The 27,563-nt window shown below is 56.2% G+C and overlaps 1 protein-coding gene across 1 annotated transcript; it reads right to left on the bottom strand.

Annotated features, from left to right (window-relative positions):
• Window positions 1-450: 450 nt before the first annotated feature.
• On the bottom strand, window positions 451-14,892 carry CNTN2 (contactin 2; the record flags this gene model as incomplete). Its single annotated transcript, XM_080633134.1, has 22 exons — window positions 451-560; window positions 888-1,056; window positions 1,144-1,256; window positions 1,520-1,706; window positions 2,209-2,324; window positions 2,734-2,968; window positions 3,128-3,198; window positions 3,914-4,063; window positions 4,187-4,345; window positions 4,680-4,800; window positions 5,332-5,507; window positions 5,854-5,981; window positions 6,233-6,383; window positions 7,242-7,371; window positions 7,886-8,022; window positions 8,683-8,858; window positions 9,116-9,215; window positions 9,850-10,059; window positions 10,334-10,429; window positions 10,717-10,892; window positions 11,183-11,327; window positions 14,838-14,892. The coding sequence occupies 22 exons, from the start codon at window positions 14,890-14,892 to the stop codon at window positions 451-453; spliced, it is 3,111 nt and encodes a 1,036-aa protein (XP_080489260.1).
• Between the last annotated feature and the right edge of the window lie 12,671 nt (window positions 14,893-27,563).

Here is a 27,563-nt window from a genome sequence, read left to right as displayed (position 1 = left end):
GTGGGCTTGGGATGGAACATGCTGATCACTGTGAAACCTCAGTCCCCAGCCTCCCTTTCCTCCCCCAGAAATTCACTGTACACATTTAAAACCAAAGGGTAAATGTAGCAGTCTGGTTATTTTAGTACATGGCTTCATAAGGCAGAAAAACCTACTGGGTGCAGTGTGGGGGCAGGTGCTGTCAGAATTCATGTGGAATTCTTCACTTGTTTGTGTATAAAAGCTTTAATCTCGGTTAAAGACCCATTTCTTGTAGGAAAGCTCATGTTCTTCCAAAACACCACCAAAAAAAAGGCTCGCTCTCTCTTCCTGCCTTAAAACCACGTTGTCCGTCCTTTCGCTGTGGTGCTGCCGTGGCACAAACGTGATGCTGCAGCAGCCAAGTGTTGAGGAGTTCCCCACTGCCTTGGGAGGGAGCGTGTCTGGAGTCCTCTGCTGCAGTGGCCATCGTCAGAGCTCCAGGTACCTGATCAGGGCCACCAGTACTAGAGAGTTAGTTGTGATGGTGACAGCGTGTGGCACCGGCCTCGTCACGGAGTCCTCCACCATCATACTTGTCCCTGCAAGAAAGGGAGCAGGGAGGGAGTGACTGTTGTGTGGCACAGAAACAACCGGATGCCTTGAGGGAATTGTTGGGAAGGTTGGTAAAATGGTGGCTCTGGAGCTGTGCTTGCTGCTGGTGGGGTTGTCACTGAGGAACCCCCCAGGAAGGGAGAGTGGGGTTTTAAAGCAGAACAGCGGTTACTGGTCTGCTGTGCTATGGCCAGGTCATTGCCCATCAAAGAGACTTGTAGTGAATGCCAGACTGATGCCGTGTTTGCCAGGGGTGTGCAGCACCCTGGGGATGGGTGTTTGTAAGGAGGGGGTGTGCTCAGGGGAGCCCCTACCACTGTTCCGGAGGATGTGAACCTCCGCTGGGATTCCATCTCCCCCGGGGCCCGTCACCCGGATCTGCACAAAGGCGTGAGTGAAGTCGTCAGGGACAGGGATGTCGAGCTGGTTCTTGTTGGCCAGGAACAGCGTGGGAGCAGAGTGGGAATCCTGCCTGTAAAGCATCTGTTGGAAAAGGCAAGGCTGAGTTTGTGTGCGCTGTGATTTCCTTAGGGTCACCGATAGGAGAAGCCAGCTCCAGCCTGCCTGTACCTTGTAGCCTGTAACTGCAGACTCGTCTGCCTTTGCCACCACTGGGTCCCACTTGATGTTGACTGTAGAGCCAGAAAAAGTCCAGGAGATGTTCCCAGGTGGCCTCTTTGGTGCTGAGAGATAGAAGACAAGTAAGTTAGGGATTGGTGAGGAGGTTGTGCTGCTTACAACTGCCTCCTGAGGCTTTACAGTGCTTACGGCACCACCGTGGTTGGTTTAAGCTCAGCAGAGGTTACTCTGAGCTCAGATCTCAGACCACAAGCCTAACCCAAGGCAATGCAAGGCACAGGAGTTCTATGGGTCCAGGGGTCTCTGGGGATCCTCTGGAGGAAGCAGCAGCCCCAGCGAGGGCAGTGTTCAAAGCAGAGTCACTCACGTGGCTTCGTGGTCGTGACGTTGGTGGAGGGGCTGGGGGGGCCGGTGCCAGCCCGGTTGTATGCTCTGACCGACACGTGGTACTTGGTGTTGGGGTGCAGGCCTGGTACATGAGCTGATGTGACCAGCCCCGCGGTCCTCACCCTGTCGGCTGCCTCCTCTTTGTCACCATCCTTCCAGTACCGGATCTGAACAGAAGAGGGAAGGATGGGTTTAGTCAGGGTAGAAGCTCCTGCAAATACCAGACTTGGTCCATCCGTGGAATCATGGAATGGTTTGGGTTGGAAGGGACCTTAAAGCTCCTCCAGCTCCAACCCCTGCCACGGGCAGGGACCCCTTCCACTGGAGCAGCTTGCTCCAAGCCCCTGTGTCCAACCTGGCCTTGAACACTGCCAGGGATGGGGCAGCCACAGCTTCTCTGGGCACCCTGGGCCAGTGTCTCTCCATCCTCACCCACTGCCAGTGCTGGAGACTCTTTGGTATTTGTGCATTTTGCTTAAGATGTGCCTGGGAATAAGGTGACAGCCTTCAGCAGCGGGGCAGCAGCACTGGCCCCATTAGAGCTTGTGCTGGCCATTAATTGTCCCCCATCCTTGGAAGCAAAATGCCATCTCACTGAGCCTGCGGGATTTTCCTGCTGAGCTTTCCAGGCTCAGTTTCAGTGTCTCTCATTCACATGTAGGCTCGTACCTCGTAGCCCAGGAGCACTCCGGTCATGTCTCCCTGCTCAATGGGCTCCCAGGATACATCCATTTCTGAGGACAGAACAGCCTTGGCTATAACTCTGAATGGAGCCACTTTTGGTTCTGAAAGAGACAACAAAAGGGAAGAAAATCCTTTTCCTATCTCCAGGTAGCACAATGGCCATACTGAAACCAAGGGCTCTCCTGCAGCCCCGTTACCGTGCAGGCAGACAGCTGGTGTTACGTGCACGGAGTAAAGCAAGAGGAAGGGATTTCGGGACTTAGCAGGACAAGCAGGGCCACAGATGTGTGCTGTGAGGATGTGTCTGCTCTGGAGCTCCGGGTTATAGGGAACATTTCCCTGTGTATGTGAAGCAGGTCAATGTGATACTGGAACCTCTGCCCGCTGCTCTGAGTTAAAGAAACCTCTCCTGCGGCTGAGCTCCCAGAGGGACCCAGCGCTGCCGGGAGCTGCTTGAGGACACATTGGTTGCTTCATGGTGCATTCAGAGCCTCTGCAGCCCCTCTTTACCTTCCTCTGCCGAGTACACGATGGCGGTGAGGCTCTCTGGTCCCTCTCCCTTCCTGTTGTACGCCTTGATCTTCACTTCGAAGGGGGTGTAGGGGCCGATGCTCTCGTTGCGGTACACGTAGTGCAGCGACTCGGCGTGCGGCACCCTGGCTGTCAGCCACCCCTCCGTGCCCTTCTTGCGGAAGGACAGGATGTAGCCGAAGCCGTCTCCGTTCTGGTAGTCCCGCAGCATCGGCTGGGGGGGAATGGGAAGAGAGAGGAGCCTTGGTCCGTTCAAAGGAGCAACACGTTGGAGTAAGCGCGGCGTCTGGCTCGCAGGCCCCGTCGCGGCACTGACTGCTCGGAGGGAATGGCGCCTGCTCCTCCCCTTGGCCCTCTCGCAGCCTCCACTTACCGTCCAGTTGATGATCAGCTCGTTGGGGGCCCCTCCACCTCCGCTCAGCCCAGATGGTGCCACAGTTGGTGCTGTCAGGGCCCCAAACAAAAGCAGACAGCACAGGTTGGGTTAAGGCAAGGGCAGTGATGGAGATGAGCACAGACACTGCACAGGCTGGGGGTAAGCCAGGCCTGGAAAGCTCCTATCAAAGTGCTGGGCTGGGTTTCCAGCCCTGAGTATGTGAGATATTATAGTCCAGAGTCTGCCTAGTGCTTGATGAGCTTAATTGGAGACAGCACATCTCGGAGGAGACAAGAATCAAGCTCAAAAGCCGGGATATGGAGGGGAGCTTTAACAAAGGATTTAATATGCATTTGGTGCGTTAAGAGCAGTTCTCCTGCTGTTCTTACATCCCTTCTGCTTGTCCGTGCAAGCAGAAGACAGAATCAACATTCACAGCCATTTGCTGGGAAATTCACCTTGTCTTTGCAGAGCTGTGTTCTGTGATCTACTGGGGCTGTTCCTAAGCATTAGTGCCCAGAAGGTACAGGATTTGGGGCTAGGATTGATAATGGTTTAATATCCTGTATCTCATGCTGGTGAAGTGAGCTGCCAGCTCTAGCACTGCTTTGTCTTTGACATGTAAATGGGCAAAGAGGCATAAATGTGATGGCATCACCTCCAGGAGCACTCAAGGAGATGACTGGTTGTTTGAGACCGAGGCATGCTGCTAGCCAGCCTTCCCCCTCCAGCACCCAGGTACCTTGGATTCCCCCTTCCACCTCTGAGCATCTCCGCACATACCTGCTTCTTTGGTACGGATTTTGCTGGAGGGTAAACTTGGCTCCCCAACTCCAAGGATGTTACTTGCTAAGACCCGGAACTCATAATCCATCCAAGGAATGAGGTTCACCACTTGAGCTGTCTCCGCGTTGCCTTCGATATTTCCAGGACCTATATAATCCAATAACATGAGAGGGGAACAGATAGAGCATAGGAGCACAGAGCAAGAGCTGGGCACCGAGCTGGTGTCCACCACAGGGGCCATGCCACCAGCACTGCCCTCAGGACACTTACTGGTACGCATTTGCTTCCATTTGCTGGAGAGGAGGGTCCGTGCCTCCACGATGTACCTGGCAATGGGGCTGTGGTTGTCAAAGCCCCGGCTCCAGCTCAGCTGGACCGTGGTGTCACCGATGTCTCTCACCACCACCCCCCCAGGGGGGCCTGGAGGTCCTGGGATGACGGGAGACGCAGACATGTTACTGAGCTGGAAGATCTGGAGGCTCATTGCTCTTCATGTTGGGCAAGTCCTAAATCAGGCCTTTCTTCTCTGGAAGCCTCCAAGTTTAGCCTCCAGAAAAGCTCATAAGCCTCTGACATCCAGCTCAAATGTTAGATGCCCATGGCAGGGGTTGGAACTGAATGATCTTAAGGTCCTTGCCAACCCAAACCATTCGATGATTCTATGGGGAGCTGGTCTCATGGGAAGAGAAGCTGATCCCTTGCAAGCACCATGCTGTTACTTCAGGCTTGTAAGGAGCAGGGGACTTTACACCAGAGAGATTACCTCTGACAGTCAGCGTGGCTGACTCCGAAGCACTGTCCACAACGGTCTGGGCTGTACACGTGTACCGCCCCGAGTGCTTCAGCTGCGTGTTGAAGATGCTGAGGTCCCCAATAGCTTCCTTCTGCATGGGGAAAAGACAGTGGGGAGAGCACTTGACCATGCATGATCATACCCAGTGTTCAACAAGGTACTGGCTTTGTGCGGCAAGGTTTTGGTAGCGGAGGGGCTACAGAGGTAGCTCCAAGAGTTTGTGAAGCCCATGGATTATCACGTTGGAGATGTTGCCTGTCGCTGAAGACGTTCCAGGCCAGGCTGGATGTGCTTCTGAACAAGCTGATGTAGTGGAAGGTGTCCCTGCTCACTGCAGGGTTGGACTAGATGGGCCCTTCCTGTCCCCTTGTGCCACTGGTGGGGAGGAGGTGGAGAATTTAGGGGTGAAGTTGAGCCAGGGAGGAAGGGAGAGGTGCAGGGAAGGTGTTTGGGGTTTTATCTGTCACTGTTCTGCTCTGATTTGGTTGGTAGCGACTCAGTTTCCCCAAGTTGAGTCCGGTTTGGCCGTGATGGTACCTGGTGAATGATCCCTCCCTGCCCTCACCTTGACCCGTGAGCTTTCTGTTCTGTTCTCTCTGCCCTGCTTGCCCTTTCTACTCACCACGCTGGCCCGGCGGTAGTGCCCCTCCGACTTGTCAAGGTCAATGGGGAAATCATCAAGTGACCAGGTGAAGGTCAGGTCCATAGTTGGGTCGTGGGATGCGTGGCACTGCAGAGTGAGGTTTTCACCTACGTTGATGTCAGCACTAGATGGTGCCAATGTGATTTTGGTGGCATCTGCAGGGAAAGAGCAGGGAGGGCTGTTAGCTCCAAACATCCGTGTACCAGCTACACACGATTGCTGCAGAGCATCCAGACCAGCTAACACTTTGCAGCTTGTCATCCCTCTCTGCTGGCTGTGGTTTTACAGGAGGAAGGTGGTTAGAAAATGGAAATGCTTTTCCCAAGGGCTGGTTGTTGGTAGGGGTGGTTTGGTGGGTCAGGCAGGAGGGTGGCTGCTCCACAGGCTGAAATGTCTTTGGTTCCCTGAGTACTGCATTGATTTGGGGGAGTATAAGGAAAATCACGGCATTTTTAGACATCTCTTGCTCAACTGACCCCAAGTCAAGGCAAACGTCTCTACCTCGAACAGAGAGGATCCCAGTACTGTTGGCTTTGCCCATGAAATTCTCAGCAAAGCAGGTGTACTTCCCCTCATCAGATTTGCTGATGTTCTGGAGGATCAAGGTGCCGTCTGTGGTAATAGTCACCCTGGAAGGGAAGAAGAACCACACAAGAAGAGGGTTACAGCGCCTGTTCACTCTGTGCCTCTGGCAGTTTCCAACACCTGCTGATGTGAGAGGAACTGGTGATAAAGACAGGGCTGCAAAGTACTCGTAGGAGTTCTCTAGAGAAGCTATAGATGTACCAGCGCACTTTGGTCATCAAGTCCACTCTTCTGGCAAGAAAACCCCCTCGTTTTCGCTATGGTTTCTAGGTAGAAGCTGACCCTGTGCTGCTACCTGCTGCTGTTGATCAGAAGTTCAGTCCCTTTGGTCCAGAGAATGGTGGCTTTAGGTGCTGCTCTTGGTTGGCAGGGGATGATGACCTTCCCACTTCGGGCTGCAGGGATCAGTCGCTTCACTGGGTTTAGTCTAAAATCTGGTGCTAAGGCTACAGGAGGGAAAAAGAGGATTGAGGCATGATTAGAAAACGCTGCTATGGGAGCATTTAAGTGCCAGGTAAGTAGGCATCCATTTGTTGTTAGGTGGTTTGGGAAGAGAAGCATGGCAATATCTGGTGAGCAAGATGAAGGAGGGATTCCTCGGCTGCCGGCTGGTTTCTGACCAGAAGGGCAGATGTTATGTGCTGTAATAGCAATGGGGCATGACCCTAACAAGTGCAAGGTCTTTGAGAGACACAAGAACAGCTGCTTTTGAAAATGTGGAGGATGTTCTCTTCATTACCCTGACGAGAGTCACCAATGGAGGCATCCAGCTTGCCCAGAACTCCACCTGGAACTGCAAAGATAGAATTGGATTTTATCTGTTGCAGTGTGTTAATGTTGGGCAATTGAGGCCTAGGACCTTTAATTCCTCTCTGGCATCTACTGACCAGGAGGAGGTAAGCTTTTAGACTGATAAGGAACAAGGCTGGCATCAGCCCAGTTCCAGTCAGCACCCATCAAAGGCTGAATGGGTACCGAACTCTTCTCTTTGGCCTCCTTTCTCCCCCAAAGAGGGAGGTTGTGCGGTTGGTTAGAGCTTGTGCTGCTGCTCTCTGTCCTGTACACTTTCTGTAGCTAAACAGATGTCCTTGTTCTCTTTCAGCATTACTGAATTTACACAAGATTTCAATTGTAAAGGGTTGTAAAGTGTCTTGTTGAACCAGCAACTACATTCCAATGGTGAGTGAAGCCGCTTTTGTCTGCTCTTATTTCACTCTGACATCGCAAGCGCAGGTTGTTAGGAAAAGGTCTGAAATGCTTCAGTGTCCCATTGAAACCCAGAGCACTGGGAAGTGAGGAATTACCTTGCACTGTTAATTCAGCACTTGCATATACTGTGCCATGCTTGTTCTCAGCCACACACTGATACATGCCAGAGTCCTCCAGGCCTAGCTTGGAAAATCTCAGCTCTCCACCGCTCACTTCAATGCGGTTCTGTGCAAACAAGAGGATGAACCCATTAGATGAGAAAAACACAAATGGAACTCAAGCCTCACGTGTTCAGGATTGAGTTTCATTGCAGACTCTGATGCGGGGTTGGAGCCAGCCTGGTTTTCCATAGGAGGAAACGCAGGATGTGTTCATGTCTGTCCAGTCACTACCCCACATCACTGTGCTCTGCTGAGACTTCGGAGTGCCTACGCAGCAATGTGCAGGTCATACAAAGACAGGTCCAAGGTGCTATTTATCCACCCTGGTAACTGGCTGTGAGTCCCTGTAGTTGCATGAAGCAATGGCTGGGATGGTAATGCCGGGAGAGGGAACTTGCCGTGGGTAAGGACTGTGGCATTGCTTTGCAGCCTCATGGGGGCACATGGGATGCGGGAGGACCGAACGGGGTTGAGATGCGCTTGCAGCGAGGCAGGGGAGGCTCTGAGCCCGGAGCAGCAGGTCCAGCACTGCGGGTTGTGGCTGAGCTGCCCTCGCTGCCAGACCTGGGTGCTGGTACCTGGGAGGTCAGGGGCTGCCCGTCCCGCAGCCACCGCACCGCGGGCCTGGGTTTGCCAGCAGCCACGCAGCTCCAGCGCAGGTCGGAGCCGATGTCAGCCTCCGTGTCCGTGATCACCTCCAGCCACTCCGGCTGAGCTGCAGAGAGAGGCGCAGGAGGTCAGGGGGGAGCTGTGGTGCCAGGCGGGCAGCAGGATGCTCTTTGTGTCATCTCTGCTGGCCCGGGTTCAGCACAGCCGGGTTCACCGCGGTAACAGCCTTCGCCTTGTGGGCAGCGATGCAAGGCTGAGGCCTCGCTGGGTCTGGCTGCAGCCGTGCGTGTGGACTGCGCAAACCTGAGGCAGAATCCGGGTCTGAGGAAGAATTTTAGGGGTTCCCTTCTATCTGCAGTTATCCCTGAACTTCAGGAAAGCCTTGATTCAGGCTAAGATGACCAGGTTAAGTCCTTGGCTAGAGCTGATTAACAGCTCCAAGCATTAGCCCTTGTGGAAGCAGCCTGGGCTTGGAGAAGATCTTGGTTGAGAGCCAAGTTTGATTTTAACCACTGTTCTCCCTTCCCTTGTTACCTCATTGTTGCTAGACTGATTTCAGAGCAAGTTAGCTCTCTCTACTTGCCATAGCCTAAATGTACCCATTGAGGAAAGGTACCAGGGATCTCTACAGGTCTTTGTTAGGGCTTTGCAAAATCAGGGCTGGTAGAAGGCAGGATCAGAGCTGGTGCTTTCACTCCCAAAGGCTCAGTCCGTTGCCTGGGGCATGTTGGTTTGCTCTGGAAAAGCGTGTGCTTGAATGTGTTACCTTGAATGATGATGCGGCCCTGGTAGGTGTCTCTCCCTTTGATGTTTTCAGCCTCACACTCGTAAGTGCCTTCATCCTCAAAGCCAACATCCTGGATCTGCAAGAGGGGCTCGCTGCCGATCCACTTGGAGGACTGGGAGCCATCCAGCTTCCTCCACTTGATCCGAGGAACAGGGCTATGGGGAAGTAAATCTGATGATGGGCAGCTCTTGGGTGCCCCCTGCTGCGGTGCAGCACACTCAGTCCCCATGCAGCCACCCAGCTCCCATCCCCGCTGGGCCGTGGCCAGCAGGACAGATGGCTTTAGCCCGTTCCTCCTCCTGTGCCTCCTCCATCCCTGGTCTCCAGCAGAGCCATTGAAGAGAGGGGTTGTTGAAGTCGCAGGTTTTGCCGTACCCCCCCGCTTCCCAGGCAATACAGACGCAGCACTCACTTTCCAAAGGCAAAACACTCCAGCGTCACCATCTGCCCAGCCAGAGCGTAGGTGTCTGCAGGAAACCTGGCCTTTATGCTGGGAGCATACTGCCTGGCGTCTGTGAAAGGAAAGCACCATTGAGGAGTTCAGGGTGACTTTGAACCAGCACAAGTGAGGTCTGAAAGGGCAGAGGTGCTCGGAAGTTCTGCTTCTTCCCAAAACCTTTGTGTTTGGAGAAGGCAGCGGAGGCCGAGCTCAATTTTCTTTTCAAACCGGCTCTTACTAAAGACTCAAAATCTCTTTACAACATCTCCTGGATCCATGGAATGGGTTGGGTTGGAAGGGACCTGAAGGCTCCTCCAGCTCCAGCCCCCTGCCGTGGGCAGGGACACCTTCCCCCGGAGCAGCTTGCTCCAAGCCCTATCCAGCCTGACCTCAGGGCTATTTCTCCTTCATTTCCTACCTGTTTACTCCCTTTGCCCTGCCCAGGAAGTCTCCTTAGCTCCTCCTCTGCAAGGTCACCAAAGGCAGAGGAGTTTCAGAGCAATGTGAGCCTTGTACCCTGTCTTTTACAGGCAGAAACCCCTCTGATGGGGTTTGTAGGCACACAAACAGTGAAGCCTGGAGAGAGGGCTGCTTCCTCCAGGCTCCAGGCAGGTAACACCTCTGTAAGCTCCTAAACTGCCCTGCGAGGCTGCTGTTGCCCTGTGGAGCATTTTCCCATTCCCTGTAGGATATCCGGGAGCACCGACCCTCTGCAGCGAGGCTGAGGCGGGAGAACTTGCTGAACACGCTCTTGGTGATGAAGTCGATGTGGCTGGTGGCAAAGCAGGAATAGTTGCCCAGGTCAGAAGCCTCTGTCTTGGCAATGTAGAGGTTTCCCGTGGTCTGGGAGACAAAACGCCTCCCATCGGCTGGGATGAAATTGGGAAACTCGTTCAGGAGCCATCGGTAGGATAAGCCTGTGGGGAAAGGGAACAAAGTGCACAAGTGGCTGTGTCCTCTCGGGTGGGACTAAACCCCGCTTGCTGTCTTCTAGCCCAAGGTGGTCCTTGAATGGTGCTTGTTTTCCCCATGTGAGAAGTCCTGCCTCTGTCCTGTTGCTGAATGAAACCAAACCCGCTTCCCTGGAACCCCCAAGGCAGAGCACGGCGTGCTTCACATGGGTGGGAATCCCTTTATCTGCTGTAGCTCTCCACCAGCGGTGCTGCCGGTCCCTGCTCGGGTGATGCTTACCTGGGTAGTGCGGAGGGGGGCTGCAGGCGAACATCACTCCCCATCCTTCAGTGATCTTCACGGGGTCACGCTCCTCTGCAGAGAATTCCTGCAAAACTGAACATGGAAAATCAAACCTGTCCACGGGTGAAGGGAGCAGCCGGAGCAGTGGCTGTGTTTGACCCCCCTCCACGGGCTGCTCTGGGCAGTGGTTGTACAGAGGGAGATCCAAAACTATCACTGGCTTTCTACCGCACTTCCATGGCAATGGGAAGTGCCCGAGGATGATGTGGGGTTTCATGCATGGAAAAGCTTCTCTCCAAGCCCTGTTTATGTGAGCAGGGGGCTCAGTTTACCCCAGACTATGCGGCTGCAGTTCATTTACCTGGTGGAGACAAACTTACAGCCAAAGCGGAGGGAGGCTTCCCTGCTCACCACCGTGCCCCTGGAATTAGATGCCACGCACTGGTAGGAGCCCGCATCCTTGGCTTTCACTGGGTTGCTTATCACTAGGTCACCTGCAACCAGCCGGTAGCGGGAATCTGGCTCCATCTTTATCTCTGTGCCATTCATCTTCCACCTGCCAAGAGGGGTGTAAAGAGTGAGCGCGGTATAAATCATGGAATCATGGAATGGGTTGGGTTGGGATCTCCCCTCTGGCAGGTTCAAGCCATTCCCCTTGTCCTGTCCCTACAGGCCCTTGTCCAAAATCCTCATTGCACCTCCTGTGGTGCCTGGTGCAGGCTGTGCTTTGATGGGATCTGGGTTGACTGAGCCTGTGTCCTGGGAGGGACAGCACATCCCATGTGGATGGGGAGGCTGGCTCCCATGGTAGTGGTTTTCCCATGATGGTTGTGCCCCAGATCTCACCTGTAGGTCGCAGGGGGGCTGGCTCTGGCTCGGCAGGACAGGATGACTTTCTCTTCTGCTGAGCCTTCAGGGAAGAGGGTATGGGCTGGCTGCTCTTCAAACACCGGCCCGTAGTTCCTGGTGCTGCTCTGTGCTTGGCACCACACTGCAAAGAGGGAAGAAAAGCTCAGCTCCACTTAGCTGGTTCTAAACTTGTCATTTTCAGTTCTGTAGGGTGTCCCTGCCAGCGCCAGAACCAGAGAAGAGCAACATGAAAATCACAGCCCATATGTCAGCCCAGCCCCAGCCGTGGCTCTGGGCAGATAACGTGCATTTCCCACTGAGCATCTCACACCATCTCTGCTGTGACAGAGGGACCAGATGGGCCTGAAGAGGTGCAGATGAAGGAGATCTGACGTGTGCCTCCTGCAAACCTGTGCACAGAGACTGGAGCTGGGAGCCCCTGGATGCCCTCCGTGTCCCTGCGGTGAGGACGTGCTGGTGCCCCTCTGTCTGTACAAACTTTGGCTGGTTGGTTCCTGTGAAATCCTCTCCAGGACCCTGCCTGCCTGCAGATCCCCTCCATCCCTGTGTCTGCAGCATCATCAGCTCTCAACGACTCAAACCTGCTGCTTGCTGGGGTGCAAACCAGTGCTGCTGGTAGCAGTTCTGTTCAACTAATGGGATGAGCTTGAGGCTTCCTTTGTAGTGTTCAGACACGGGTTTGGTTCTGGGTATGGCTCAGGGATAGGCACAGGAGGAACAAAAGAACCTGCCTTCTCCTGCAGTGTGTCACCTTTGGCATGGTGATGATGTTTCACTGGAACCAGCTGCCCACAGCATCTCACTGTGCATCTCAGATGTGCGACAAGTGCTGGCAGACCCCCTTCCACACAGGCTGTATGGAAATGGGTGTGCAGATAAGGAAGAACAAAGCCTGGAAATCCCTCACTGCAGGAGCAGCTATTGGGATAATGATCACCAGGAAGCTTGCTCCCTCCCTGCACCCTGTCCCTTAGCAGGGATGCGGCCGCCTCAAGGCAGTGAGCTTCCAGCACGGTCCCCCTCTGCCTCTGGAGTGAGAAGCTTAGCAAGCTCCAGGATCCTTCCATGCTTTGTATTTGAATGAATAACTGTCTTCAAACTGCCATGCCAAGCAGCGATCTGCTTCCTTCCCCACAGCACTCAGCATGCTCACCAGTTAAATTAAGTGACTCCAGCCAGTGTGATGTTTTATACAAGAGCAGCTTCCAGCAGGGAACAGCCAGCTCAGCACTGCTGGGCTCGGGGGAGGCAGCCCTTTACCTGTAGCTCCCGGGGTTCAGCTCATGTTCCGGCTGCTCTTGCATGTGGAGATGAGGGTGGGATGGGAGGTAATTGGCTCCATGGGCTTGGAGCAGCTGCTCCTTGTGTCCGAGCATCAGGCAATTACCAGGCCCTTGGTGGCGACAGCAGGGATGTGCTGCTGCTGCAAGAGAACCCGATGGTGCCACTGTCACACAGGGGACAGCGGCTGGAGCCTGTGTCTGATGCTCTGGGAGAAGGGAAAAGCAGCGTCTTCAGTGTCTCATTCCCTCCACATCAGTGTGGGTGCCCCTTCCCTTCTGGACCAGTTCATTCACAAAGGAGACGCGTGTGTGAGCATTGCTCTCAGCAGTGGCTGTGCTGAGCAGGTCTGAAGGAAATAACTGCTGACCAGCCAGTGAAGTAAGAATGAGTTAATTGAGAATTAATAAGAAGGGAGGGTGTTAACTGTGTTCTGAGAGGTGGTAGTGAATGGATTAAGGTTGAAACCCCTTTAATTTTGAGATTCATAGCATATGGGAAATAATTTCTATGTCTTTACAATTAAAATATCTACTACTAACACTCACATGCTGCTTCTAATGGGATGCTCTTTCCAGATCAAGCCACATTACATTAACAGTCACCTCTGATTCCACCCAGAGTCTGCACCCCCTTGTTACCTGCTGCTGTCCCCTTCTCTCCGCCAAGGTTATGGACTACAATTGTCAGGCATTGATTTTCTCTAATGTAATCAATGCCAGGAGTTTGGGTGAGGTTTTAGCTGCAGTTCCAAGGTGTCTGCTTGATGGCGAGGGTGAAATGCCTGGATTTCAGTCATTAAGCAGAACACCAGTTAAAGTCTTCACTCAGCAGTTACAAGAGGAGGGTATGGCTGGAACCAGGAACTGAGAGCAAAGCAGAGGGGTCAATCTCAGCTCCTCTGAGGCTGAGAACTGTCATTCTTGATGTTACCAAAAACCTTGGCCTCTATCACGTGAATAGGAGGGAGAAGACAAACACAAGCTGAAGGTTTTTAAACCTGCGAGCCAGATCTGCAGGAAGCAGTGACCTTGCCTTATGCAGCCCTCCTTTGTGTGTTAAAATCCAGCTAGGAGAGCAGGAAGGATGGTGAATACACTGCTGCGCCTCTCTAGAACAACCGTGGTTACTGGGGAAGGTAAATGTTAACAACTAAATAAATAGGAATAGGTGAAAGTGGGAATTGAAAGTGGGGAAATCAGGTTGGAGATTTCACATAGCACAAGGAGTGACTTGTGCTGCTGGCTGGGAGAGAAAGGTCCTGGATCCGGACAGGACAGCGCAGTGTCTGATTGTGCGTTATTCTGAGGATGGGGAATGTGCTGGAAGCCAGACCTGGAAAGCCCAGGTGTCCAGGAAGCTGCTTTCCCTTTGTGCTGAGCTCTGCTGGCGCGCAGGGAGCTGCGGAGCACTGACCGCGGCCCGGAGCTGGCCTTTAACTGCTGTTATAGGGAAGCCGAACGCAGACGCCTGTGCCCCGGATCAGAGTTGTTCTTTTCAGAGTGCGGCTCTCGGAGGAGCAGGGGGTTATTGTTAAGGAGAAGCGTTCCGAGGAGCAAAGGGACTGGCTGTGCCTGGCCTTGGATGTCGGGGGTTTCCAGGGCTTTTACTGGAACGGGAGGTTTCAGCCATTCCTGACGGCCTCGGTCAGTGCAGCCTCATCTCTGAGCACGTCAGGAGCTGTAAACCTTTACATCGTGCTGGGAGTCACCCCTGGCAGGGGTGGTGTGGCCAACCCCGCTTCCCGGGCTGGAGCTGACAGCCCAGACCTGGAGGTTTTGGGTCTCCATCCGTGCTGGAGTGGTTCCTTGAGCCTTATCTATAGCTGGTCCCTTGCTCCTGTTCCCAGGGAGCATTCCTCTGTGTCCCAGCTGGCTCCTGAGATCCATCCCATCATCAGCCAAAGGTCGAGAGGAAACAACCCTCTCGGGCTTTACACTGAGTCGTTTTCTGTGGGCTCAGCTTGGATGAGGAGCGAGTTGCACGAACTCAGCTGGTTAATGGGAGAACCTGGCTCCATCCTCCTGCCTCGACCAGATTTGGGTCACACCAATTGCCAAACAGGCTAATTGCATCCCGATGTAGGGCAGCCAGCCCTCCCTCTGCCTCCTCGGGGACCCGGAGAACATTAAAAGGTAATTAGATATTTATAAGGACAGGCGAGCAGTCTCTGCCCGGGATGATGGATTACCTTGAAGGCATGATCTGAGTCTCAGTGGTCTGAAATGAAACATCTCCCTGCTGAAAAGGGACCTTTTGGGTGCAGCCTGAGACTCCCCGGGATGCAGAAATGGTCCCTGATGAATGGAGGAAATCTTTGCAGTCAGGGAATGGCCAAAAAGGCACTTACCCAGAAGGGTGACGGCAGCGAGGGATGTGCAGACAAATCCAGCGGCGCTTCCCATCCTGCGCCTCCAGCCGGGTTAGGGCTGAGCCTCGGTGCGTGCGTGGGGACGGCAGCCCTGAGCGAGACACGGGCACAGGAGTTGGAATGAGGGAATGGTTTGGGTTGAAGCGACCTTAAAGCTCCTCCAGCTCCAACCCGGACCCCTTCCACTGGAGCAGCTTGCTCCAAGCCCCTGTGTCCAACCTGGCCTTGAACACTGCCAGGGATGGGGCAGCCTCCTTCGACCTGCTGCTCACTCTGCTTGCGCTGCAGCCCAGCACACGGAGGGGTTCTGGGCTCAGGCACACACTGAACCCGGCTCAGGTTCAGTCTCTCATCGACCAACACCCCCAGGTCCTCCTCAGGGGGCTTCGAGTCTCTTCTCCCCCCAGCCTGTGCCTGTTCCTGGGCTGTCCCCGACCCAGCAGTTATCTGCAGCATTCCGGTGGCTCGGCTCCAGGGTCCAGCATCCAGCTGCTCATCCCTGTTGGCCACAGGCCCAGGGTGACAGTCACACGGGGGCAAACATCCAGAGAACACACAGGGGCTGAAGGAGCTCTTTTGCTTTCTGACAGATCTGCTTGGGAATTGTTCCTCCTCCTCCCTCATCCCGTATCCTTCCCAGCTCCACAAACACTGCTTCCTTCCCAGCAGTTCTCAGTAAAACCAGAGCCAGAAGCACACAGAAATCGTTCGTCCCTGTTATTTGGGGAAAAAGGCATGTTTAATTCCAGCCTTCGGACGGGGACTGACCATTCCTGTGTGTCATCCCCTGCGCTGGAGGGGTTTTGGGGGCCCAGCTCAGCACCGTGCACCTCACCCAGTGAAGCGGCTGCGCAGCCCTGGGTTATTTCCTGCCTCTTCTGTAAGTTGAATGCCTGTGAATAGTCAATGAAGGGAGCGCCAGGCACCTCCTGATGCCCCAGGCACGGTCGGTGGAGCAGGGATTCCCAACCCTCTGGCTTCCAAGAAGAGAACCCAAACAAAACCCATGGAGCTGGTCCCTGCGCTCCCCTGGCTGAGCGCACCATGGGGCCGCATCCCGCGCGCGCTGCGCTTCCCTCGGACCCCAGCGGGATGTCGGGATCGGGTTTTCCCCTCTCGCTTTGCCTTTGCTGTGGAGATGAAGCGCGGAGGCAGAGCCCCACGTTCCCAGCACACAGACCCCGGCTGCCAAGAGCCGGGCTGCGGGCGCAGCTTCTCCCTGAGCTCCAGCTGGTGCCGCTTCCACTCCTCTCCCTGCCCATCTGCACCGCCGAGCAGGGATTAACTCCTTATCCTGTGGGATGCAGCCCCCTGCACACGCCTGCTTAACCCCCCCCCAGTGTCCTGCTCATTAACAGCAGCCCTTGAAACGCACCTGAGCAAACAGCGATAGCCCCGTGTTTGCTTCACATCCTGCTGCTGGGCAGCCCTGGATGGGTGGGAGAGCCACGCGGTCTCTTTGTGCCCACAGCCAAAAGGGAAGGTGTTCAGAGAACCCCAGCCTGGTTTGGGATGAAGGGACCGTAAAGCATCCTGCCTGCCCTCAGCTGCGCCTTCCCTGGTTAAACCTGTATCTGAGAGCCCCCTAAATGGGGCTGGTGCTTCCCTGTGCTGCGTGGCCGGGAAGGAGGGACCGGTGCCGCAGGGACAGCGGGTGTGAGATGCGCTGAGAGGAGCGCGGCTCCACGCAGCTCGCTCCCGCGGCCCTGAAGTGACTCGGTCACATGAAATCACTTGAATCGTGCCCCAAATGGTGTCCTGAACCCACGGCCTTCCAGCAAACACTGCCTCATTGTTCCCCCTCTGCCTGCTCCTCTCGCATGTGTCTTGTGCTCCCCTCGTAAGCTCTGCGCTGGCTCAGGAGCTCACTCCTCCAAGTCTCTGCAGTTTGGTTTCTTCACCCCGTGCCCGGTGCTGGGAAAGGCAGAGAGCACCGGAGCTGTTCCTGCGCCCCGTGGCAGCTCAAAGAGTCTTGCTCCATCATTGCCAGCCCCTTCTCCGAGGCCGAGTCCTCACCCTGTGCCCATGAAGGCGCTGCCCGCCTGCAGCTTTGCTGCTCCTGCTCTTTGTGCTGGGCAACCTCAGCCCAGCTTGAACTGCCCTATAAAGCTTTGGGAATGCGATAGCCAGGGAGAGCTCCGGGTCCAGGGAGGAGGAACAGTGATCCCCACAAGTGCTGACACTGTATGAGTTTGCAATTGGAGAGCGGATGAACTCATCCTCTCGGATCCTGTTTGTTGTGTTCCTGATTGCCTTGGCACCCAAGTGCCACGATCAAATTGTGCTCCAGGCCCTAACACTGGGAGGTGACACCTGGGATGTGCTGGGACCCCGGCGGCACCTTAAAGCCATGACCCTGAGCCCTGGATCCTGCGCCCGACCCTCCACAATGTGGTTGTGTGCTTTGCAGCTCATATTTAGACCCATTCTCCCCCTTAATTAGAAGAGGGCCCATGGGAACTTGTTCTTTCCCCTCTTCATGGGCTATTTTGACAGTCACTCAGGAGCCTTCTGTTGTACTGAAAGGGGATCCGTCATCCCTGCTAATGGATGCTGTCATTAATACTTCCAGTAGCAAGGGAGGCCATGGGCACGCTGGAAACCGCCTGCATTAGCGCTTTGGAGCCCCTGGACCTGGGAGGGATCCATTATCTTGGAAGCAGAGGTAAAGAGCGACAGATTCTGAGCCTGTGGGAGAGGGGCCGCTGCCTGGTCCAGCACCCGCAGCTCCGGGTATGGGTGCGCAGCAGCCTCCTGAGGAGGAGGTGACTGCAGCAGGACCCTGGGCATGCAGGGGCCAGAAATGGCTTTTGGTAGGAGATGGGCTTTCACCGAGAGCTCACAAGGCCACAACAGGCCAAGTGCTTCTGTCCCCAGGACAAATGAGTGTAGCTCGATCTCCTGGGGTTCGGTGATGCTGCAGCGTTCCTCAGGGAAGGATGCTGAGGGTGGGGGGTGCAGGAGTGCTCTGGGTGTCTCTTAAGGATCATTGCTGAGGCTGGAAAGATGCGCTTTTGATGGCTGCTGCATTTTGCCTTACAAAACCCTTTCAAGCTGAGGTACATTTTGTCCTGCTCCAGAGCAGTTTCAGTGCCTGGCACATGGTTCTATTGTATCTGTCCTGTAAAGCTGCCTGTGCTCGGGGGAGGCTGATTTAGATACGAGCTCTGCATTGAGCCCTGTCTGAGCCTTTTTGGGTTCAGATGTGTTGGTGGCTCCAGGACCTAATGTAGAGGCGTGCTGTGGGCCCTGCTTGCTGGCTTTGGTCCCTGTCCCAGCTGCAGCAGGGCTGTGTCCCATAAACATCTGGGACACACGAAATCAATGGCTTTAAACTGAAAGAAGGGAGATTGAGATGGGACCCAAACCATTGCATGGCTCCATGACGGAGAGGGGAGGAGCAGAGCTGTGCCGCGGTGCGCTCGGGGGTGCTGGAGCAGGATGCTCAGGGCAGACGGTGCTCACAGCCGGGGCTGGAGCTGGCTCTGTCCGGATCCATTCGTTCCTGCCCGAGGGGCTGAGGCATCCGCTCAGGGGAGCGCTGTGCACCCACAGCACCGCGAGTCCTGCCTGCGGGAGGGCGCGGGGGCACCTCTCGCCCTGCTGGGCAGGGTTAAAGCACGGTTCCCGTCCCTCTGTCCCCGCTGCTGCTTCTGCCCTTGGGCCACGCAGGCAGCGGGCAGGGGAGGCGCGGTGCCAGGGCTGTGCTGTTCAACGCCCGGCTTAGGGGCAGGGGAGATGGGCTGGGGCAGAGGGTCTGAGCCCCGGCATGGGAGCAAGAAGCTTCCCCGAGCCCCGTCAGTGCTGGTGCCTCTGCCCTGGCCCCTGCCCCAGCTGTAGGCAATGACAATCAGCCCTCGTTAGTTATAATTGCAGGCAGGGGTGGGCTCTGCCCTCCCAGCCCAGCGCAGAGACCGGAGCCTGTGCTGCAGAGAGGTAAAGGGGGAGCAAAGGGGGTTCATGTTTGATTTGGGGGTGTTTGAGCATCCGAAGGAGGAGGGTGGGAGCTGTGGTGTGGCAGGGCCCTGTGTGGAGGTGATGGGAGCAGGGGTTTCTGTTGGAATGGCTGGGAAGGGTGATCTGAGCCCCTCTGGGACTCCTGTCCCTGTGTGCCTGCCCTCGGTTCTCTGTGTGATCTGCTGCAAGCTTGGTGGGCGCTGGAGGCCTTTGTGTCCCTGTCCCTTCCCTCGCATCCTGCCTGCCTCTGGGAGCTGCTGCCTGGAATACGCTGTGCTTTAGGGAGGAAGGCAGCAAGATGCCAGCGTGGGGGCAGCGCACTGTGCAGCTGCTTGTGAGTGAGCTGCGTGTTCTGGGGCTGGTCCTGGTGCTTCCTGTTGGGCTTGGTGCCGCAGCCCTGCTCGTGAGCCCGGGGATGCTGCGGGGTTTGCAGTGAACGCAAATCAGGCTGTACCTGGAGCAGGTCTGGATCCCCGCATCCGTAACAGGGCACTGGGAGCGCATTTGATGTCCCCAACCCCTGGTGTGCTGCGGGCTGAGGGAGGAGAAGCTTTGGACATGCCTTGCTGTGGGCTCTGAGCCCAGCCCCTTGGCTGCACTGCTCTGTCTTATCAGGCACTGATTGACTCAGTTGTGAGGGAGCTGGCTTGATGAGGATCCATATTTGAACTTCTGCCTAAGAGCTCATCTCAGTCTCCCCTCGGGCAGGTTAAAGCCATTCCCCTTGGCCTGTCCCTACAGGCCCTTGTCCCAAGCCCCTCTCCAGGTTTCCTGCAGCCCCTTTAGGCACTGGAGCTGCTCTCAGGTCTCCCCTTAAGGAGCCTTCTCTTCTGCAGGCTGCCCCAGCCCAGCTCTCTCAGCCTGGCTCCAGCTCTCTGGAATGCCACAGGGACCAGCACAGGACATTGGAGAGCAAAGGAGACCAACAGAAACAGCCCGGATCGCTCCCCAGCGGGCTCTGGCCCCGGGGCAGAGAGGGGGGAGGAAGCTTTGCTCTCTGAGCTGCCTGGCTCTGGGCACGCACACGGGGCTGGACCGGGGCCGCCAGCCCACAGCTCCTAACCTCTCCCCGAAGACTTGTTTCAGTGCCTGAGTCGATAGCAGCTGGAAGGATGCTTAAAGCCTTTGAAAACAAGGCCACAAGTGGCTCCAGTTCAGCACTGGCGTGTTTGAGGTGATGTGTGATTGATGGGTGATATGATTCTATGTGTGCCTGGAATCCGTGTTAACGGCCTGGTCAGGGATGCTACAGTTCCAGACACTGGGCCCTTCTTACAGACACTCCCCTGCGGCTCTCTCCAGCCGGCCTGGGAATGTGGGTTATTGCCCTGGAGCTGCACGGGAGGGGATGCGGGGACAGGCAGCAGGGATGGGAAGTGAGTCAGGGCCTGGCTGGACACGCTGCTGTTGTCATCCCCAGAATAAAACTCCCAACTCAAGCTCCCCATTGCAGGTTTTCCTTTCCTCTTGCAGCACAGCTCCATGCACTGAGCATGCATTGAACCCTGGGACATCCTCAGCACTGTCAGCCTCCCAAACCCACCCACTTTGTGCTATTAGTGCTGCCGTGGTGTCAGCAGCAGAACCTCTTTGATGTGGCACTGGTATAAATAGCTCCCTACCTGCGATGGCGCCAGGCTCCATCCCCTCCTCTGGTGCCTCCCTTGGCAGAGCCAGGCCTGGGAAGAGGCTGTAGTGAGGGAACCAAGTGCAGAGCTTGGGGAATGTGTTCTATGGGGAAGCCCTAACATCTCCCTGCCCATCGCTGGTGCTGGCTGCCCAGTTTGTCTTGCTGGGTCCATGCACGACCCCAGCCCCACAGAGCTCCTCAGCTCTTGCCTCGGCCCCGCTGCACCTCTGGGTGTGAGATGCTGGGGGGATGCAGTATCCCCATGCAGAAGGGGGATGCTCTTCCCCCCAGGAGCAGGGTAGGGCATCCCCTGCAATCATGGTGTATTTATTGTGCTCCTTGGAAGACATCATCCCTGTGTCCAACCTTCTCTCCTGCCTTGGTTAAGGTGGGGTTATTGTTCAGTCTCCAGAGACTGCCACTCAAAAGCCAGCACAAACCAGATCCTCTTCCTTCCTCCTGTTGTGGGCTCCCTGCTCTATGGCTCCCTGGTGCAGGACTGATAGCCCTGGGTGCTGGACAATAAATAATACATGGAATAATGTAGGACCTGGGCTGCTGGGGGGGCCGGGCTCAGTGCTCCACAGCTGGCTGTGGGTGGGAACACCTCGTGTGCTCCCTTGGGAGCATCATCTCCCTTGTTGTCAGGTTGCACATCCCTCCGCTAAGGTCCTGGATGCTCCTTCTGCACTGGGGCAATGGGACCGAGAGTGAGTGTTGTAGCAAAGAAAACATTTTGGGCTCAAGGGAAGGGCTTTTGTGTAGTTTGAGCACATTTCATTTCCTTGCCTTGATTTCCCTCTCGAGAGCTCCACAAGCACCCAGAGCCGTGTAGTGTGAGGAACAGACAGAAAGTGTCTAGAAAGAGCCTGATGCATCCTTATCACAGTGGGTTTCAATGTTTCTTCCCTTCCATCTCTGTGGTTTTGACTCTTAAACCACTCTGAGGCACCTCTCTGGCTTCTTTCTGCATCTCTGAAAGCCCCTGCTCAATGCTGGGGTTTCCTGTGTGGCAGATTCATGTGGCCACACTGCAGACTGCCCTGGTGTGAGGGGATGTGTGCAGCGATATGGTCCTGTTACTGCAGAGCCCTGGGCTTACAGGGTTGCCATCAGCCCGTCCCCAAACCTTCCTGGGCATCTTTGGTTCCTCATGCCTGGAAAGCAGGGCTGATGATGCATGAGATTGATTCAGGAAGGAGGGAGATGTGCCTCTGGCTATAGGGTGACTACAGGCAGTGCTGTGTTAAGCCAGTCCCTGTGAGATGGAGTTAAACCTGTTCTGAGCAGGAGGGCAATGCTTTGAGCTGCTAAGCTTGGGGCTTGCTGGCTCCTGAGCTGCCTGGGGAGCTGTTGGGATGCTCCATTGGGATCTGATGTTTTCTAGGTCACTGTGTGGGATTCCTTCATGTCCAGCTCCTTCCAGGGAAGCGATCTCAAGAGATGAGAGTGGTGGCATGGTCATGGCACACACAGAGTGCTGCAGGAGTCCTTTGGGGGTGCTGAAGGCACTGAGGAACCTGGGAGGTGTCTGCCCCTCACTGGGTCCATGGCTTTCCATGGATTGCTTGGACTTTGGACACACACAGAGCACGCAGGTGGCTGAGCATCCAGGCTGGGCTTTAATGCATGTGAGCTCTGGGTCTGCGTGTGTGGGGAAACCCCTCCCTCATGGCACTGTGGGGTTTCTGCCTTTTAGGCTCTGGTGATGGTAAATGCAGAGCAAATGACACAGGCCATTAAATTCTCTGCAGAGGGTTTGAGTGACAGGAGTCGTGGTTGCTCTGGTTGAGAGTAACTGAGCAGGTGATGGAGAGGAGCGTGAGCATCCCTTTGTCTCACGGTGCTCCAGGGAGTGGCTGGGCACGATGGGACCCTCTTGCTTTCTGCTCTGTTTAGTCTCAGATAGTTCTGATCTCCCTATGGGGAGTGCAGTTTCTCTACGAAGTTTGGGACCTGCTGCTTTCCCAGCGCAGGGAGCTCTTGGGGTTGGTGGTACCAAGCTGGGGGTTGTGCTCGGGACCAGACAGCCTGGAGAGGTTCATCTGTGAATGCAAACCTGCTCCTAAGTCTTGTGCAAGAGCCTGTGCCTCTGTTTTGTACCCTTGGAGATGGCCTGGGAGGAGCAGGAGCTGGTTTTGGGGTGAGGCAGAAGCCTTGGGCTGGGGTTGCTCCCAGCTCTGGGATCTGAGGCTGCTGCTTCCCACCCTCAAGGCAACTGGTGTCTCCTCAGAGCACCGATCCCTTCTGAGTGCGCCCCACTCCAGCCGGGAGCATCCTGCTGAGCTCCTGCAGGCCCGGGGCGCCCGGGCTCAGTGTGGGTGAGATGCAGAGGGAGGAGGGAGCTCGGGAAGTTTCAGGATGTGGGACTGCACCAATCCCGGGAAGAGCGGAGCCCCTGCCTCCCGCTGCCGCCCATCCCAGCGCTGAGGCCTGGGGCGGGTGAGTGCTTGTCTGTGGCTTCGCACTGAGCCTCAGAGCCTCCCTTCAAACCCCAACAGCCTCAGGCACAGAAACACCCCCGTGAGCCCGGAGCAGCCCCATCTCCCGCCCCTCACCCGGGATCTGCCCTCGCAGTGGGGTGCGTGGGGAGGGGACTTGGGATACCACAGTCTTCCTCCAGCACAGAGGAAGCTCTGGGGCTGCTCTGGGCTCTGCCCCCCGCCTCCGATGCTGGAGATGCTGAAGTAGTTTTGTGCATTAAAAGCTCTATGAGCCCCCCCCAAAGCGCCACATTCGAGATGCCCAGCACCACCCGAAGCAGGCTCCCCGAGTGCTTCCAGCCAGAAAGCACCAGGAAAAGCCCGGCAGTCATAAATAACACGGATATTCCGGACTTGTTCCATAAGAAACGTTTCTGCTGCCACAAGTGACACAGCGCGGCCCCCCCCTTCCTCCCATCCCCGCCCCAGCGCAGGCAGCGCCCGCATCGCGAAGCCGTCGCCACAGCAGAACCCCAAAGCACCCCCCTGCGCCTGCCTCCCCAGCGCTGCCGAAGGCGAGCGGGGCCCGGCAGGGTCCCTCCGGCCGGAGCGGAGCCGGGCGAGGGGGCTCCGGGGGATGGGGAATGGTGCCTCCAACCCGGAGCCTCTGTGGATGGAGGAAGGAGGGAGGGAGAGCGGCGCTTACCTTGTGCGGGGCGGTGCGTGCGGCGGAGCCGGCGGCCGCGCTCGGAGGCAGTGCTCGGCTGGTGCTGCCCGAGCGAGGATGTGTGCGCCCGGAGCCACTGCAGCATCTCTGCATTAGGATGTGCTCCTCCCTCCCCTCCCTCCTTGCGTGCGCGCTCCCTCGCTCGCTGCCAACCCCCGCGCCGGTCCCTGGAGAGGGGGGCTCGTTCTCCTCTGCCGTTACCTCACTTGCCACAGGCCGGGGACCGGTCGCAGGCACCATCGCGCGTAATTGATGCTGCTCCTCAGCGCCCTGCCTGCTGCTCCCCAGCAGCCGCCCCTTGTCCGTGCCCATCGCCGCCGGCTCCCCCTGTCCCTGGGGCTGGAGCAGGTGAAAGCCTGGGGGGGTCCGAGCCTGTGTCAGTGGGGGGAAGCAGGAAAGGGATTAGCCCCAGATGCGGGTGTCTCGGCAGAGGCACCACCCCGTGCAGTGTGTGTGTGTATCTGTGTTGCTTTGTGTATGCACCCCTGGGCCTAAATACATCCATGCTCCACGTAAGGCGTGCTGGCAGAGCTCTGCAAACAGTCACAGTGGTCCCTGCAAGGCTGCACCCGGAGTCCTTCTCAGTGAATATCTGTAGCCACGAGATCATAAAATCATGGAATGCTTTGTGTTGGAAGGGACCTTAAAGCTCCTCCAGCTCCAACCCCTGCCACGGGCAGGGACCCCTTCCACTGGAGCAGCTTGCTCCAAGCCCCTGTGTCCAACCTGGCCTTGAACACTGCCAGGGATGGGGCAGCCACAGCTTCTCTGGGCACCCTGGGCCAGCGCCTCAGCACCCTCACAGGGAAGAGCTTCTGCCTAAGAGCTCATCTCAGTCTCCCCTCTGGCAGGTTCAAGCCATTCCCCTTGGCCTGGCCCTACAGGCCCTTGTCCAAAGCCCCTCTCCAGGTTTCCTGCAGCCCCTTTAGGCACTGGAGCTGCTCTAAGGTCTCCCCTTCAGGAGCCTTCTCTTCTCCAGGCTGAACCTGTTGCTCACACTGCAGGACATGGTTGGTTTCTAGGCTGCCAGGTCATTGAGAGCTTCTCATCAACCAACACCTTTGCTGTTTCTGAGTGCTGGGGGGGTGATGTTCTGGGCTGTGACAGTGATGCTCAGGATACCCTGCAGGTTCTGAGCTTTGGGGGAAAGAGATGCTGCTGATCCCATGGCTGCTTAGGGAGCTGAGGTGCAAGAGGTCCCCATGGTGTGGGGCTTTGTTGGTGGGGAGGTCGCTGCCAGGCTGCAGCAAGGTGGGAAGCAGATCTGGGAGCATTCCAGGAACCACACTGCACTCTCCATCCCTTCCAGCTTCAGCCCAGACCTGTTAATGATGTAAGGAGATCAATGGGCGCTGGGGCTGTCCACAGGTTAATGGCCTGCAATTACAGAGGAGTAATTAAAGCATTAGGATCTCTATTGACTGGCAGAACTCCAGCGATCCAGACTCCTCCAGCAAATGGGTGCAGGCAGGAGGATGCCTGTGATGGAGCAGAGCTGGTCCCATCTCCCTTCCCCTTGCTCAGCTTTCTCCGGTCTCCGCTTTCTGCCGCTGTTTTGGGCCGAGACTGGGAGAAACTGGCCATAACCCTTCCCACAGACCTCACCTGGGGTAGCAGGCACCATTGTTGGGCAGGAAGAGCAGGGTTGGAGATTGGCCCCCAGCTAAAGGACTGATGGAGGGAGACCCAAGAGAGGTGATGAGCCCAGCAGAGGGAGGGGGCCCTGCCCTCTGCCCCCTCTCCTCTGTCTCTGTGCTGTCAGCAGCTCTCCGAGGGTCTCTCTGCAGGTGACAAGGGCATTGGTGGCCTCTTGGGTGCTCCTCCTGGTGCAGGCACAGATTGAGACCACAGCGATGGCAGCTGGGGGAGGCAGGAGCTCTGAAAGGGCTCCCTCGGATGGCTCTTAGTGCAGTAATGGGCAAGAGGCTGGAGCTGCCTCTCGGAGGAGGAGGAAGGGTAATGGGACGAGTGTGTCTGCATTGATCCAGTGCTGCTGCCCCGCCAGGCGGGCAGAGGTCAGGGGAGATATGGGTGTCATTACTGTGCCATAAAAAAGAGGAGTGCTAATGCATGTGTCTCCCCCCATATCGATTGCAAGGATGAGGATGGGCCCGTTGCTGCCTGCTCCCGGACGATAACCATACTATGTCCTATGGGAATGCGGGAAAGAGCTGCCTGCGCAGCCCTTTGTGAGGCTGAGACCTTGTGCTGTGGGTGCTGGGAAGTGGTGCCTTTGTACTGGAGTGGTCCCTGGGCTCCGGGTAGCTTGAATTCCTGTATCCAGGGTCAAGCCAATTCCTTCTTCATCCTTCCTTGGGGCAGGGGCAGAGGGCAGCTGATGCCTCCTACAAGGCGCAAAAGGTGCTTTTTTGCTCTCTGCTGTTGAAGGAAGTGGTGGGGAGGGGGTGGATGGAGCCCCGGCTGCAGCGCTGGAGGAGGCAGCATTAATGCTCTCATCCTATTAGCGAGGGCTGCAGCAATTACATCTTCATTAGCCAGGCAGGCTCTGCCGGTTCCCCCTTCCTTCAGCCCATTCTCGGCAAGGCTTTGCACCAGGGAGCCTCTAAGAGCACTTTGGAGCCTCAGGGGCAGGAAGGGGCTGGCGGGTGCAGGATCGGCCCCAGGGAGGCATCGCTCACTGCTGGGGGATGCGCGGGTCAGGAGGGGGAGCCGGGTTAGACCCTGCTGCTCCCATGCATTAGGTGAGGCCGGGGCAGCGGGAGCAGGCAGCGCTGCTCTGCGGGGTGGTTCTAGGGCTGCTGCAGCGGCTTTGCCTCGTGCGAGCTGACAGAGGTGAGCGGGAGGCTGGGCCTGGGTTTTGAACAATGTTTTATTTCATGTTTAGTGTTCTCTGTACAAAAACTGCAGTCTGCTCTGTATTACAGGGATCCAAAAAATGCTGTCTGAGTATTTTGGCCTTCGTTCGTCTCATGCAGGCGGTTTAGAAGTCCTTAGATTAAACACCTTTCCTTCCATAGTCCGTAAATCCTCTTGCTGTAAACTGTTAATCTTACAGCCTCAGCTGTACGTTTCCCATTGGAACAAGTGGGTTAACGCAGAGGTGGTGGGGTGTTTTTTTGCTTTCAAAACAGAAAAGGCAAATAAATACACGGAATAGTTGAGAACAACCGGGAGGTTCCACAGAGGGGATGGATGGATCGCGAGATATTTACAAATTAAAGAGGAATGAAACAGCCCAAAACTTCCCTTCTGATATGAGCAGGAGGAATGAACACTGAGAACTCTGGACTGCAAAGGAAGGACTTTGCTCTGGGTTTGATGGGGGGTTTAGACTGGGTTTGATGACCAAAGCCCGATGCCCACTCGTGAAGGACATGGAGAGACAGGCGCTGCTGGGCATGGGGAGCTACTGATGCGTTGGGTTGTTAGGACCAGAGAAGCTTCGTTATTCTCGTTAATAGAACAGGTCTTAGTGCAAGAACTAGAACGTGGGCTCCTCTTTATGTTCCACAGGGTTTGCTTATTGCTGAACTGAAACGGGTGCTGCTGGCACACATCAAGCCTGGTACGATGGGGTGCAGGTTGGACCCGCAGCTCTGCTGGGACCTGCGCACTGAGGAGGGGTGCTGGGACCCGCCAGGACGGCCAGTGGCACGGATGGAGCAGTGCTGCGTGCCAAGGTAAGGCACAGCAAGGGGCTCCAGTGATGGCTGGTGCCGTGCACCCATCCTGCTCCCCCAGCGCCACACACAAGTGACTGTAACGCATGGACTCGGGGTCTGTCATTGCGAGAAGGAAGTGCTGGCAGGGGGGTGTTGTCGGGACATCACGACCGGATGCAGCATCACTTCAGGGAGAATCGGAGCAGCCTCAAGGTCGCAGAAGCACAGAAGTGTCCTCTTGTGTCCCACACGTGTGCTCCTAACCACAGGATAACCACGCATGGCACGCGCAGGGCCCCAAGCAGCCAAAGGTGCTGTGCTGGGGAGGTGCAGGCTGCGTCCCTG

This window comes from Psittacula echo (genome assembly GCF_963264785.1).
Source record: "Psittacula echo genome assembly, chromosome: 22".
Lineage (NCBI taxonomy): Eukaryota > Metazoa > Chordata > Aves > Psittaciformes > Psittacidae > Psittacula > Psittacula echo.
This window is presented reverse-complemented; position numbering and strand designations above follow the sequence as displayed.